This window comes from Rhinatrema bivittatum, chromosome 12, assembly GCF_901001135.1.
Source record: "Rhinatrema bivittatum chromosome 12, aRhiBiv1.1, whole genome shotgun sequence".
Taxonomy (NCBI): Eukaryota; Metazoa; Chordata; class Amphibia; order Gymnophiona; family Rhinatrematidae; genus Rhinatrema; species Rhinatrema bivittatum.
The window spans coordinates 49557027-49571927 of NC_042626.1; the positions used below are offsets into that span (position 1 = coordinate 49557027).

General features: G+C 45.7%; 1 protein-coding gene across 1 annotated transcript in view; it reads left to right on the plus strand.

Annotated features, from left to right (window-relative positions):
• Nucleotides 1-14642, plus strand: part of LIMD2 (LIM domain containing 2) — a 53443-nt gene extending 38801 nt beyond the window's left edge. Inside the window, exons 2-5 of the mRNA XM_029574040.1 lie at nucleotides 3514-3639; nucleotides 6458-6502; nucleotides 10914-11053; nucleotides 12646-14642. Of these exons, the coding sequence (XP_029429900.1) occupies nucleotides 3598-3639; nucleotides 6458-6502; nucleotides 10914-11053; nucleotides 12646-12805 (387 nt within the window). The 5' untranslated portion in view covers nucleotides 3514-3597 and the 3' untranslated portion in view covers nucleotides 12806-14642. The remainder of the gene's footprint in view (nucleotides 1-3513; nucleotides 3640-6457; nucleotides 6503-10913; nucleotides 11054-12645) is intronic.
• Nucleotides 14643-14901: the final 259 nt, after the last annotated feature.

The following is a 14901-nucleotide window of genomic DNA, read 5'->3' on the forward strand; positions in this document are numbered from 1 at the left end:
TACCAATTTACTAGATTATTTTGAGGATGTAAATACACATGTGGGCAAAGATGAGCCAATTGATTTGGATTTTCAGAAGGCATTTGACAAAATCCCTCATGAGACACTCCTTAGGAAACTGGGAGTGTCTTATTGTGAATTGGTAACCGGATAAAAGACAGGAAACAGAGAGTATGACTAAATGGTCAATTTTGCAAATAGAGAAAGGTGGTTAGTGGAGCACCCCAGAGGTCTGTGTTGGGACCTGTGCTATTTAACATATTAATAAATTATTTGGAGAAAGGAATGACAAGTGAGGTGAACTAATTCACAAATGACACAAAATTGTTTTGAGTCGTTAAAACGGTAGTGGATTGTGAAGAACTACAGAAGGACCTTGTGGGATTAGGAGAATGGGTTTATAAATGACCGATGCAATTTAATGAGGACAAGTGCACAGAAATGTGTATAGGGAAAAATAATCCCAACTACAGGTGCATAATACTGGATTCCATGTTAGGAGTCACCACCCAGGAGTGGACAATACCTTGAAATCTTCAGCTCAGTGAGTGGCGGTCAAAATAGTAAATAGAATGTTAAGAATTATTTGAAAAGGAATAGATTAAAAAAAATGAGACTATCATAATGTCTTTGTATAGATCCATAGTGCTCCTGCACCTTGAACATTATGTGCACTTCTGGTTGCCTCAGCTCAAAAAACGACATAGCGGGCAAAGAAAAGGTACAGAGAAGGGCGCCAAAAATGATGAAGGGGATGGAAAAACACCCTTATGGAGAAAGGTTAAACAGATTAGGGCTGTTTAGTTTGGAAAAAAAGACAAATGAGAGGGGATATGATTGAAAATGATATAATCATGAGTGGTGTAGAATAGGTAAAAAGAGAATGGTTATTTACCCTTTCAAACACTGGGACTAGGGAACACTCCATGAAAACTCGCAGCCGGCAGATTTAAAACAAATCAAAAGTAGTATTTTTTTCACTCAGCACACAAACAAGCTATGGAATCTGTTGCCAGAGGACGTGGTCATTGCAACTAACATAATGGGGTTCAAAAGAGGATTGGACGGATGGCTGCCTGAAGAGAGACACGGTTCTTTGAAGCTCCTCGTTTCTTCTTATTTTTGATTCTCAATATGCCTCATACTAAACGTAAGGCTCAGAGAAGGGAAGAGCCCCCAGTTACTCCCAAGTCCGACCCCCTTCAAACTACCATTGAGGGCTTCTTGACCCCAAAGCCTGAGCTTGCTCCGGAGGCGTCCTTGGCGTCTAGAGCCACGGAGCAGGCGGCTCCAACACCAGACCATGATGTTACTCTGAGCCCCAGTGCTCCATCGACCCCCGCCTCTGCCCCTCTCGGCAGTTATTTTTGGTGATTCCTTACAGTCAAGTGGGCTTTTTCGCCCTAGATTAACAGTTGCTGGGGAAGGCTCCCCTGAAGGAGCCGCAACAATCTCTGCTGATATGTTGGAGACTTCCCCAGTGTCCTTGGAGAAAATTGAGAACCTCCAAGAGCGAAGAAACTCCTGCGGTTAGAATTCGACTAATGACTTCCATTCCGGGAGAAAATGTGAGTACTCTCTCAGAGGCAATGGCTATTCAGAGGGGCGAAGGTATTGATAATTTTCATCCTATTCAACCTGTCTTGCCTAAACCCTCCGTGATAACCCTGGACTCTATTTGGTCAGCATTAGTGATTCTTGAAAAGTCTATTTCTTCATTGGTTGATGTTACTTCTACTTTTTCAAATCATATTCAAGTGATTGAAACTACGATAGATTCTCATTCTCAAAGACTGGAGGATTTGAATCAACAAGTTACCACTTTATAATAGGTTCAAGATACGCTGGTTAAATCGGATGTGGCTCAATTGAGGAAGATGGAAAATATTGAAAATTCCCTCAGATATTTGAATCTTAGGATTTTGAATTTTCCTAAGTCTAATTATATATCTGTATTAGATATGTTTAAAAAATATTCATCTCAGATCCTTAAAATTCCTACTGAAGCCAGTCCTCCTGTTGCTAAAGCTTATATGATAAAATCTTTGGGCTCAGGACAAGTGGAAAATGTTCAAGAGTCAGATTCTAATTTAGCTCACTTGTTGGAATCTTCTACGAATGCGGTTATTTCTCAGTGTGGAACTCTTTTCATTTCCTTTGTTTTTTTCCCAGGACAGAGATCTTGTTCTGAGATTTTTTTTTCCATTACAGGCTTTCCCTTTATTATGGCTAGAGTCTTGGTATATCTGGATATTACCCATACAACTCAAGAAAGATGTAAAAGATTTCTAGCAATGTGTTCTGAAACTGTGGCACTTGGTGCGAAGTTTATATTAAGATTTCCATGTAAATGTTTAATTTTTCATCATGGAGCCAGATATGTTTGCTTAGATCCTGCCCAGCTACATTTATATCTTGATTCTCATACCTCTGCTCCTTCTGTTAGCACTATACAATGGCGATGGAATGTAATGTATTCTGTTCAGTGCTATGTCTCTCTTATGTTTGGCTTTTTCTGAGGGATAATATTTTGCCTTTGACGTCACTTTTTTTTCCCAGCATATCCTGTATGCTTATTATATATGTTAGATTCTGGTCTAGCAATATTTTGGATTTCCACTGTTCGTATTTCTTTTTAATGATATATATATAGATATAGATATATATAGATATATATATATATTGACATCCCAGTGTCTTGCATTATTTCCACAAGTTATGTGCTTGTATAATTTTGAAAATGTCAATAAATATAAAGTAAAAAAAAAAAAGAGGACTGGACAAGATCCTGAAAGAAAAGTCTATAAACAGTTATAAGCCAGGCAGACTTGGGAAAGCCAGTGCTTATCCCTGGGAGCGAGATTCAAGAAATAGATCAGTTATTGGGATCTAGACGGGCCACTGTTGGAGGCAGGATGCTGGGCTCGATGGACTTTGGTCTGACCCAGCATGGCACTTCTTATGGAAATGCCACATATATCGATGAAAGTTTCATATACCTGCATATTTTCCCTCTCAATGGTACCTCTCGGCATGCCCATTTATTTTTCACCCTGGTGGATCCAGCCAGCTAGATTTCTTTTAAAAATTCCTTTTAAAAAGAAACTCCATAGGCTGGCCAGGTTGTTCTATTGCATGTAGCTTGCCGCTTACACAGCCTTTAAATTGTCAATGTGATTGATGATTGCTAATATTTTATTTGACAGATTCTAAAAACAAACATTTCTCTCCACTGAGTACACAGATAGATAGATTAGATAAGTAACCTAATGACCTTAATACCAGGACATCATTGATACTTGGCTAAAGCTTTGGCATCACTCCATTTGGGATCAGCTTTCAACTAGCTGTTCAGACAACCACCTTTTATGAAAGAAAGAATCCAGAGATTGCACTCATACTGAGATAGTGAATTAGGGACTTAGATGGGATTTTTGGTGTGTGCTTTGGGAAACAAAGCTTGAAACTGTAATCTTATTTTAACAATCACCTCCGTCTGGATTCCATTTACAGATGGCCGGGGTCCTGCACTAAAGACGCCCATTGGAGCCTTCTACAGTCAACAGGGACCTTGCAGTAGAAAGAAAGAAGTCAATCATGTTCCAGGCCAAGGGACTCACAACAGCACCTACCACACACGTAAGCCTCGAGGCAGGACTTCTTGGGCCAGCTTCTTTGGGTCCTCAGAAATTATGCATTTCTGCATACAATTTTGTATCCTTGCCTCTGTTCCTCTCCTCATTTCTATTAACATGATACCGAGGTCACTACACAAATGGCCAGGGTGGAGTTGCTACCTCACCCTAGGTCAACCAAAGGCCAGGGCCTAGGTTTGCCCCATTGCATGCAGGGATTTGTAGTTTTGATTTTTCCATTGAGGTCCCTAAGAAAATCAGAACTACAGTTCCATGCATGCAATGGGGGAAATCACAACTGGATCCTTGGTTGACCTGCAGTGAGGAATCAACTCTAGACCAGGTTAGTTATCAGAAAACAATTTTTACCACTTTTTATCAAAATATACATCTGTTCAGAGTACCTAGATCAATGTTTCTCAAACCAGTCCTGGAATAGCTCTTAGCCATTCTGGTTTTCAGGCTATCCACAAGGAATAAGCATGAGAGAGATTTCCATGCAATGCAGGCAGTGCATGAGGCTCTATCTCATGCTTATTCATTGGTGGATATTGTGAAAGCTTGACTGTCACACTGTGTAGGTTACCCCCATGTTTCTCTTTTACTGAATGATGAGCCTTGAAAATTCAGACAGTGCTGCTTGATGTGCATTGCTTATGGACTTGGCTGTTGAAGCAGTTCTGCGCTTTTTTCCCTTGTGTCTGCATATCAGTACCCTAGAGACCATTAAAGTCAGGGCCCATGTTGGTTGTTATCTGAATCCAATTCCTCCCCCTGTCAAAGCGGAGAGTGATGTGCCACTAGGCCTTAGCACCTAGGAGTATTCCTTTGGCCCAGAGGCACGTGTGGTAAATTAAAGACCTTGCTGGACTGGCAGAACCAGCAGGCCTTAAGGATATCACCAGAATGCAAAATGGTCTTGTCTCTTAGGACACCAATCTACATAACTAATGAATTTCCATAAAATCCTTCCCTCCCACTCAGATTTCAGACGTACATACACCAGGCCAGATTCCTTCTAGAGGTCAGCACCCCCCTCAATACACTACTTAAAGGAGAGTCAGACAAGTGCCATCCTGTTCTACCCAAGACGTTTAATAGGAGAGGTTAAGTGAGAACTGGAGAAAAGAAGAAGGATGCAACTACCAGTGCCGCCTGGGTCACAATTGTCTACCTCAAGGGTGAGAAGCAGGGACACTGACACAGAGAGCAATCGAAGTGCAGTCAGAGCCCCCTGGGAGGTTGAATACTGACACCATGGAAGGATGCAGCAGGGCTAGTGACGGGAAAAGCAATCAGAGCCCCAGGTGCAGCTGGGCTACCACCATGGTCGTCGTCGTAAAACCCCACCCTGTAACCTCATCGTCTCATCTGCGGCCTCCCCTCCCACGCTCTACTCTGCAGCAGCAGCAAGAACCAGCTTCCTCTCCTATGGCTTTGCTCCTCCCTTCCTCCCTCTTTACTCCGTGCACCCCTTCCCGCAGGCTCGCCCTCCTTTCCAGTCCCTTTTGTCTCCCCAGCTCGGCCCCTATCTCCCAGTCTTCTCCCACACCTATGGGCCTCTCTCCCTTGCAATGCTCTGGCCTTCCTGACCCAGCTTCAGTGGAGATACATTTCTTGAAAAGGCCATTCCAGCGGTTTCCCTGAATCTTTCCTCCTCCTCCTCCTCTGCGATGTGCCATGAAACGCTTCCTGCAGCTGCTGCCACCTCCCTTTTCTGTCTTGGAAGTCTCCCTTTCTTTCCCGCTAAGGCTGTAAGCTCACTGGGGAAGGGAGCGGCCTTTCTCCTCTGTCTTTCATCGGTCGACCCATCGCTGTATTGTCGTCTTGTGTTCTCTTCGTTAAGTAGGGCAGCTCAGTAGAAAAAGAGAACCAGACAGAACATATAGACAAAGAAATCCCCCATCTGCACATACAATGTATGTAGATGCTTGGAGGGTCCCTGAGTGCATCACATTGCTTGCCTCGCAGGAGGCTGTCTGACCTGCTTTTTGGTTTCTGAATGTTAAACGTTGTCACTGATTTCCTTAGGTGAGGACTACTTTTTAACCTCAGCTTGCATTAGAATTTTGCTTAAGAACATAAGAACATGCCATACTGGGTCAGACCAAGGGTCCATCAAGCCCAGCATCCTGTTTCCAACAGTGGCCAATCCAGGCCATAAGAACCTGGCAAGTACCCAAACATTAGATAGATCACAAGCTACTATTGCTTATTAATTACTGTCATAGCACTTTATGGATTTTTCCTCTAGGAACCTATCCAAACCTTTTTTTAAACCCATTTACACTAACTGCTGTAACCACATCCTCTGGCAATGAATTCCAGAGCTTAACTATGCGCTGAGTGAAAAAGAATTTTCTTCGATTTGTTTTAAATGAGCTACTTGCTAACTTTTTTTTTTTTTTTTGGGAAACAGCCATTTCCTCCCACTTCTATATACGTCCAGCTCAATTGCACCTGTGGCTGGGATCCGGCGCCAGGGACCTCCATTCCCATTTTGTATCCCCTAAGTCTGGTTACTGCAGCGACGGTCCCGGGCCAGGATCCCCCATTGCTCCTTCTGGAGCCCTGAATGTAGCTACCAGATGTTACCCTTAAGCAATGACCTCCACTCCCTCCTGCTCCCCCGGGGCTGTGAGCACCCGACCCCTGACCCCCTGCCAGCATCCCCAGCTCCAGCCACCCCCGGGGTGGGGAAGACCCAATTCACAGATTGAACTGGGGATCTTTCTAATGGCAGTTCATGGCCCTAACTACTGAGCCACCAAGCCAGTCCTAGAATTTTATTCTGTTTTATATTGGTTTTTTTCTTTCTGCAGGAGACCAACAGTAACTCAGCAGCCAGCGCTGTGCAGAGATCTAAGGTGAGTAACTGCCTTGTCCCTTCTCACGTCTGTTTTCTTCACACAGGGCTGGCCAACTCCGGTACTCGAGGGTCATGGACACTTCCGCAACAAAGATGAAAGAGCTTTATGTGCATGCAGATCATGGGTCTTTATTATGGATATTCTGAAAACCAGATCTGTTTTGTGGCTCCTGAAGGCTAAAAGTTGACTTGCCCTGTCTGTGAACAGAAATGGTGCCTGAGGTTCATATAGAGAGGGCAGGATATGTTAGCTTGTATATTGTGATAAATTTATAGTGCTTGTCCATTATCTTATTTTAGACTGATGATACATGCTTTATTGCTTTTGTAATGGAACGGCTTGTGTCATTTGTCTGTTTTATACTGATATTCATCTGGTCTACTGGGCAAACTGCCTTGATTTTTGAGAAAGGCAGTATATTAAACTAAACTAAGGATGAACCTTAATGTTGCAGAATGTTTCATAGAAACTGGGGAGCTTGGCATCCCCTTCTACTACTCTATCATTTCTATAGCACTACTAGACATATGCCGCACTATACAGAAACACATAACAGACAGTCTCTTCTCTGTAGAGCTTACAATCTATTCAAGATAGACAAACGGACAAATAAGAGAATTAGGGCGCTTGTTTTATTATAGAAAATGGTTAAAAACCAACAAGGGTATGATCAGGAAAACTAGGACTATTCCAGGAGTATGGAGCAGCAAGCTGGAAGCACAGAGCCAGGAGTGGGCGATAGAAGAGAAGGGCATGGATACGTGTGATTTGCCCAATGAGTGGAGCTCACAAGGAGAGTGTAGTGAGGAGATAAGGGTGGAGAGGTAGCGAGGTGCTGCAAAATGAAGGCTCTTGTAAGAGATGCTTGTATGTGGAATGGATAGGGAGCCAATGTAGGGACTTGAAAAAAGAGTTTATATTGGTGTAGTGACACTAGGAGTAATTAAATTACATAACTTAGTCCTGGGGGAATTCTGTGCAAACAAATTTAAAACTATGCACACAAAACTTAAAATTCTGCATACTTTATATTGGTCAAAATAATATAATACACATGACAGTCTTTAAGTAATTCATTTAAAATATAATACAGAAAATAGAAAAAAGTTATTACTTAAAGATGCAGAGTTTTAAATATTTTGAGCAGAAGTTTCTTAGAAGTTAACTATAAAAGTATCCCTTCCACCCGCTCCCTATTCCCCTGGCCAGTCTCCTTTCACTTTGCCCTCTCGGGCCCCAACTCCTCCAACCTGCCACTATCTCTCCCCTCCCCCACTAGGCTCAACCCCTTCCACTCTATCTCCACTCCCAGAGTTTGATCCCTCTTCTCAGTACTGCCCCCTCTGTCTCTCTCACTCTCTCTCACACACACACCTCCCTCTCTCTCTCGCGTGCACACACATCCTCTCATACAGGCTCCCTCTCTCGCGTGCACACACTTCTCCTCATACAGGCTCTCTCTCTCTCTCAAGCATACACCCTCACACAGGCTACCTATGTCTCTCTCTCTCACACACCCCTGCACACTGGCTCCCTCTCTCTCTTACACCCCCACACACAAGGGCTCCCTCTCTCTCTCACAGACACATCCCTTCACACAGGCTCTCTTTTTTACACATACACACACCCTCACACAGGTTCCCTTTCTCATGAACAAACAAGCATCTTCACACAGGCTCCCTCTCTCACCAACAAGCATCCTCACATCCACACAATCCCTTTTTCACACACACCAGTTCCCAATCTCTCACACATATACACACTCCTTCACAATCTCCTCACATTGGCTCCCTCTCTCTGGCACCCACATCCACACACCCTCGCACATGCTCTCTCTCACCCTCTAGACTTGCAGTCTTACACACACACACACTCACTCTCACTGAGGCCTGCTCCTTCTTTGCTGCAAGCAAGATTGCCTCCACCCGTGGCACACCTGGGCCTGCTTCACCTTTGCCGCTCGCTGGACAGCCTCCGCTCGCAGCACGCTGGGGCCTGCCAAATTCTGCACAGCTGTGTAGGAGGGGAATTCTGTGCTCCGCAATAGTGCAGAATTCCCACAGGACTAACAGCTGAATTTGCAATAGATTGTAGTGGAGAGAGATGATTCACTGGGAGACCTGTGAGGAGCAGGCTGCAGTAGCCAAAGCAAAAGGTGATGAGAGCATGCATAAGGGTTCAGAAAGGAATGGATGGAATTTGGTGATGTTATACTGAAAGAAACAACATATTTTAGCAGTGTTTTGGATATATGTAGAGAAGGCAAGACCCCCAAGGTTACAGGCTGAGAAGACTGGGAGGATGGCAGTGTTATCCACAGAAACGGAGAAAGAGGGAAGGGAGGAGGTGGCTTTGGGGAGAAAGATAAGTTCTGTCTTGGCCATGTTAGGTTTTAGGTGGCGGTGGGACAGCCAGGTGGCAATGTCAGACAAGCAGGTTAAGATTTGGGACTGGACTACTGGTGAACGTTCTGGGGTGGGAGGCAGATCTGAAAATCATCATCATAAAGATGGCACTGAAAGCCGTGGGAGAAGATCAGAGCAGTGAGAGAACAAGTATAGAGAGAGAAGGGAAGAGGTCCCAAGGCAGAGCCCTGAGGCACTCTGATTGATAGTGGGATAGCAGTAGAGGAGGATACACCTGAGCATACGCTAAACGTGTGACGGGAGAGGCAAGAAGAGAACCAGGGCACCAAATTCTGAAGGCGCCTAAAAACTGGGACTGCCAATGGGCACCAAAGGTTAAATCCGACCCTGGTGGTGATCAGCATGCTGAAAGCAGCATATAGGTCAAAGAGGATTTGGCCAGGTCGCTGGGCTTTATTAGGGGCTGTTTCTGTGGCATGCAGAGAGCTGAAGCCAGACGGGAGTAAACTGAGAATGACTTGAGATGAAAGAAAGTCAGGTCAGCGGAGGTGAACGGAAGGATCAAGTAGCTTGGAAGCAAAAGGGAGGAGGATAGGAGCAGGGCAGGTAGGGTTCTGTGAGGCTTCTTTGAGGACTGGCAAGATCACTGCATGTCTGAAGGAAGCAGGATCGACTGAGGCTGTGACAGATGGAAAGGGTGGTAGTAGGGGAGGTAGAGCTGAGGAGCTGGGTGGGAATGGCGTCAGAGGAGCAGGTAGTGAATTTGGAGGGGGAGAGGAGATGCGCAGGGAATATAACATAAGGGGGGGGGGGGGGGGGGGGGAAGGTTTTCCGGGTAGTTGATGATGAAGGAGGCTTATGGTGGCAGATCGCAGCCCTGGTTCTGACTAAGCTGGAAGCACAACGGAGCAAGAGGAAACTGAGGGGATAAAAACCAGAATTATCTAAAGATGCTGTGCATGATTGTTCAGGCCCACATGGGTCCATTCTTCCTTTAACAGACAAAGAGGAGACCCAGGTGACCACGAAGGTTTATGTAAAACGTCATCTTTGGTCAATCATGGAAAGGTATCGCAACGGTTTACAAAAGTAACATTCATAGCTAGAGATCAGCAAATAATGACGGGTTACAGTGGTAGCACTCATAAACAGGCATTAACATCTATCAAATGAAATGTTCCAAACATATTAACTAAAGAAATAGCACATCAAATAAAATAATGCGACAAACTTCATATATTAGTCAGTACGTTGGGTCGAGATTCTTACATTCTCTCATTGAATTTATTCCTCATGCTTCATTCGGTTAGTATCTCTTGTCCTTCTTGTTATGGTGGCTCTCTACATACTTCCGTCCAGGACCAATATAAAACTTCTTAGACTCTTTCCTTTCTACAAATCAATTTCTAATCCAGGGCTTCTCAGAACTGTCCTGGTGACCCCCACAGCCATTCAGGTTTTCAGGATACCCACCATAAATATAACATTTGTACATGCAGATTTATCTCATGCACATTCCTTGTGGATATCCTGAAAATCCGAGTCTCTGTGGGCTCACCTGGGCAGGTTTTGGAAGCCCTGCTCTAGTTTGTAGAGGTGTTAACCACTGTTCCCTCTGAGCTGTGTGCTTGTGCCTGTGCACAAGAAATCTGGTTAGTATTTGCATTATACTGGCTCCTGGTGCCCAAATTTGAACTTGACTTATAAAAAGTTGCACAAAAAATGTCTGTGCATGTTGTCTTTCAAAAATTTGAGGGAACATTGGTGTTGACGCTCCAGGATGCAGACCGGGACTGAACTTTGAGGACAATAAGCAAGTTTGGTTTTCAGAAAAGTTGTTATTTAATGTGGGTGCGTTGTACACGACTGCATAACCTGAAGGTTCCATCTGGGTATCGTGAATAGTAAACCAGACCCCCACTACTATAACAATGACCACCATGACAGATCCCCCATTCCAGGGATGTGAGGCTGTGGCCAGTTTCTGTTCTCACCTGGTCCATAGTGATGAAATCCGTTGCTAACCTGTTATTTTTGTTCAGTCGTTCAGTCTGAGAGCTGCACCCAAGGAGCTGTGCGTTGCGTGCGAGAAAACGGTCTACCCAATGGAACGGCTGGTGGCCGACAAGCTCATCTTCCACAACAGCTGCTTCTGCTGTAAGCACTGCAACATGAAACTCAGGTGAGCTGGCAGCAATTTCAGCACTGGCAGACCTCGCTGGAAGCTGCCCCCACAACCAGGACGGGACCGGTGCCAGACACACTGGGGTCCAGGGCAGAATCTAAGGAGTAGGTCCCACTTCCAAATCCTGAGCCCTCTCCTCCAGGCACCTCTACCCCAAATCCCTGGTCCTTTCTACCCACTGCACCTTTCGTATTCCCCAATCCTCTCTTCCATCCCTCCTCCCCACCCCCACCCCGATCCTGGGTCCTCTTCCCTCTCACCACTTGCCATTGTAGATCCACTTCTTTCTCCCCCCCCCTTCTATACCCACCCCCCTCTCAAGCAGTTTCTCTTTCTCCTCCTCCTCCCTCCCAATCCCAGGTCAGGAGGGGGAAGGATTGAGGGAAAGGAAAGAGATGACCAGGTCCAGATTACAATTGCACCCTTGGGCTCACCAAAACGTCTCTCCCTCTCCAGCATTGCTTCCAGTTTGTAGCTCTCTTTCCCCATGGTGAGCCTCTGATTTTACCTTCCTCCAGTGAGCCTCCAAGTTTTATTCTCTCTTCCCCCATATCACCAGCAGTCCTGCAAACGTTTAATCTCCTCCTCCTCTCCTGGTGATCCTCCACTCCTTCACCACATCTGTCCGGCTCTGGGCACCCCACAGATTTTCCGGTGGCATCGATGGAGACTGGGGCAGTGGGAGGCTTGTGAGCTGGGGCACACTTTCAGGCTCTGCCTGGTGCCCCGAGGCAGCTTCCCTTCTCTGAATCCAGCCCTGGAGAGCGCCGTGCCTCCTTTGGCTCTGGGTCAGTGGTGACCTGCCCGGGTAGCAGCCCCTTGTGGTGCTGGGGCCTCGGGCAGTTGCCCTGGTTGCCTCTCCCCCAACACTGACCCTTGTCTCAGGATCTTGCATGCTGCAGCCTGTATCGTTGCAGACTGTCTGTAAAAACAGAGTCCTAAAGGTCATTGACATTGGTTTAATTATTCACTTTGTCCCAGTCTTTTCCCCCATTTTTCATGCCTGCTATAAACCGGCCATTGTTGTGACAGACCTTTGACCTGGAGCCCAGGCTACAACTCCCTTTGGGCTCTGGTATTCGTGCATCCTGAGCCTGGCCAGTAGGTGTTGCTTTTATGTAACAGCTGAGACTTTCTTCCGCCCAGGGGGCTATGATAGCTATTTCTGCAAATTATAGTTAGGTTTTGTTTGTTCTAATTCTCTTTCTAAGTACTATTTTGTAAAAGAGGCAACCTTTTCAGTAACAGGCTCACTCACTGATAATTGCACAGGATTTCAGTTGAGAATCTTACCTTCAGCTTGACCTACAAGGCGTCAAATTTGGGTCAGTGGACAATTAACTTACCATAGACTGTACTGGTTCAGGTTGCAAGCTGGTTCCAATATTTCCCTTGAGCAGAGCGATCCAGTCCTGCTGCAGCTGAACCAGAGCTACCAGTCCCTGCATGCAATGAGATGAGTCCTGGATAGGAACAAGCAGAGCCAGTTAGCAATTCTAGCGCTAGTGCAAGGACTTATCCATCTAGGCCGTCTCACCCTGCTGTCTCTGCTGTTTGCTTTGTTCCTTTTGGCCGTGCCTCCTCTGCAGCCTGGGAAGCTACGCCGCCCTCCACGGCGAGTTCTACTGCAAACCCCACTTCCAGCAGCTCTTCAAGAGCAAAGGCAACTACGACGAGGGCTTCGGACGCAAGCAGCACAAGGAGCTCTGGGCGCACAAGGAAGTGGAAAACGGCACCAAGCTGGCGTGACAGGAGTCCTGGACGGAGGAAGCACAAGGTCCTTTCAGCAGAAGACAAGATGGAGGGGGTGTGAATGTAGCTTAGGCTGAGCCATGACCCAACTGAGTTGATGTAAAACCATCCCCTGAGAGCTGAAGAGGGCGGGGAGGGGGGCAAACAGGGTAAAAAAAACATTGACAGATAACCTCAAATTTAAACATAGAAATCTCAGTAATGCTAAAACATCAGCCTTCTAGTCACATTAGATTTAGGACAACCTGAGATTAACAAGGGTGATGGAAGGAAGGCATGTAGGGACGAGGATGATGCCGCTCAGCTGATTCACAAGTTTGGCCAAGTTGAAATGTTTCTCCATAGCTATATAGGTCTCCTTAGGAGAAGATATTCACTTTTTAATAAGGAATCACTTTCTCTGTAATTTTCAGAGCTTCTTTTCAAGGTACTGTGAGGTCAACATTCTGTGCCACTTAGTTAAGTTTGGATGTGACGCCTTTTCAATATTTGGGCACAGCTAGTGGCTGCCACTTAGCCAGCTCACGATGTATTTGGCTAGTTAGTTAGCCAGCTAAATGAGGGGCATTCTGGACCATTCCGGGGCAGAGCCATTTGTCCAGCTAATGTGACCAGATAAACATCGATTAAACGGATAAGTATAGGACAGCTATAAGTAAACTTATCCAGCTAACTATAAAGTAGCCGAATATTTATCCAGCTAACTTGTTCAGCTGGACAGCAACTGGATATTGGGCCTGTGTGTGCCTGACTGCCCTCTTTGTGCCTTTGTGAATCCAGCCAGGAAAAGCACTTGCCCGCAGCAGCTCCAGCTGCATTCATCCAGCGAGACTCCAGATTCTGCCCCAGGGCCCAGATTTTGAGGCAAATTCGGAAAAAAAGAACTTCCGTGTAATTTTGGCTGAAGAGCCTCCGTGCTGGTATCTACAATCAAAACATACCACTTTAGACCCCCTTCTGAGGAGGAACAGCCTGTTAGGAAAAAGGTTAGTTCATCCCTAATTTGGGATTTTCTTTCAGGTAGAATGTCCCATTCTATTGCTGGGCCAGTCAGATGGACCCTGCAAGCCAAAATCCTTCAGTTCCCTAATAAACAATCATTTTTGGTCAGTACGTTCGTGCCCCGCAGCCTCCAGAAACTGTTTCAGCTGCTCTGGCTTCCTGGGCTTCCCTACAGCGGGGTTCAGAAGTGGCAAATTTGGCTTTAAAACTTGCTGGTAACCGGAAAGGAGTGCTTGATAGGAACAGATCTCTTCAGGGACTGACTCCGGGCATGGATCTCTCAGAGAAACTCTGGATAAAAACTCAGGGGTCCATGCAATAAGGGGCATGGGGTTTTAACTCCCATTTTAGCATGGGGTGTTTCGGCGCTAATGCAGCTCTGGTATGTAAAAAGGGCTTTAGTGCCAAAAAAACCCCCACAGTACACAACCTGTGGCAGGCTTAGCGCGGGTGCATGCAAATTGCAGAGAGATATCTTAATTAGCTATTACCCTGCAATGCAAAGAGGCACTCTAAGCAAGAGACCGCCTAGCGCGTGTCCTAGCACCGTGAGAAAGGCAGGCGTCCATGCGGCTGGCCTGACCGAAGATCCCCCCCTTCCCCCCCCCCCAGTCACATATCGGGGAAAGAACCAATCCCCTTTCAGAAGGCTGTCCAGAAAGGGGATTGGTCCTTTCACTGACAAGTGACAATGAATGAATTAATCGGCAATAAGAACATAAGAACATGCCATACTGGGTCAGACCAAGGGTCCATCAAGCCCAGCATCCTGTTTCCAACAGTGGCCAATCCAGGCCACAAGAACCTGGCAAGTACCCAAAAACCAAGTCTATTCCATGTTACTGTTGCTAGTAATAGCAGTGGCTATTTTCTAAGTCAACTTAATTAATAGCAGGTAATGAACTTCTCCTCCAAGAACTTATCCAATCCTTTTTTAAACACAACTACACTAACTGCACTAACCACCTCCTCTGGCAACAAATTCCAGAGTTTAATTGTGCGTTGAGTAAAAAAGAACTTTCTCTGATTAGTTTTAAATGTGCCACATGCTAACTTCAAGGAGTGAATAAATTAATATGAAGTGCCTACTT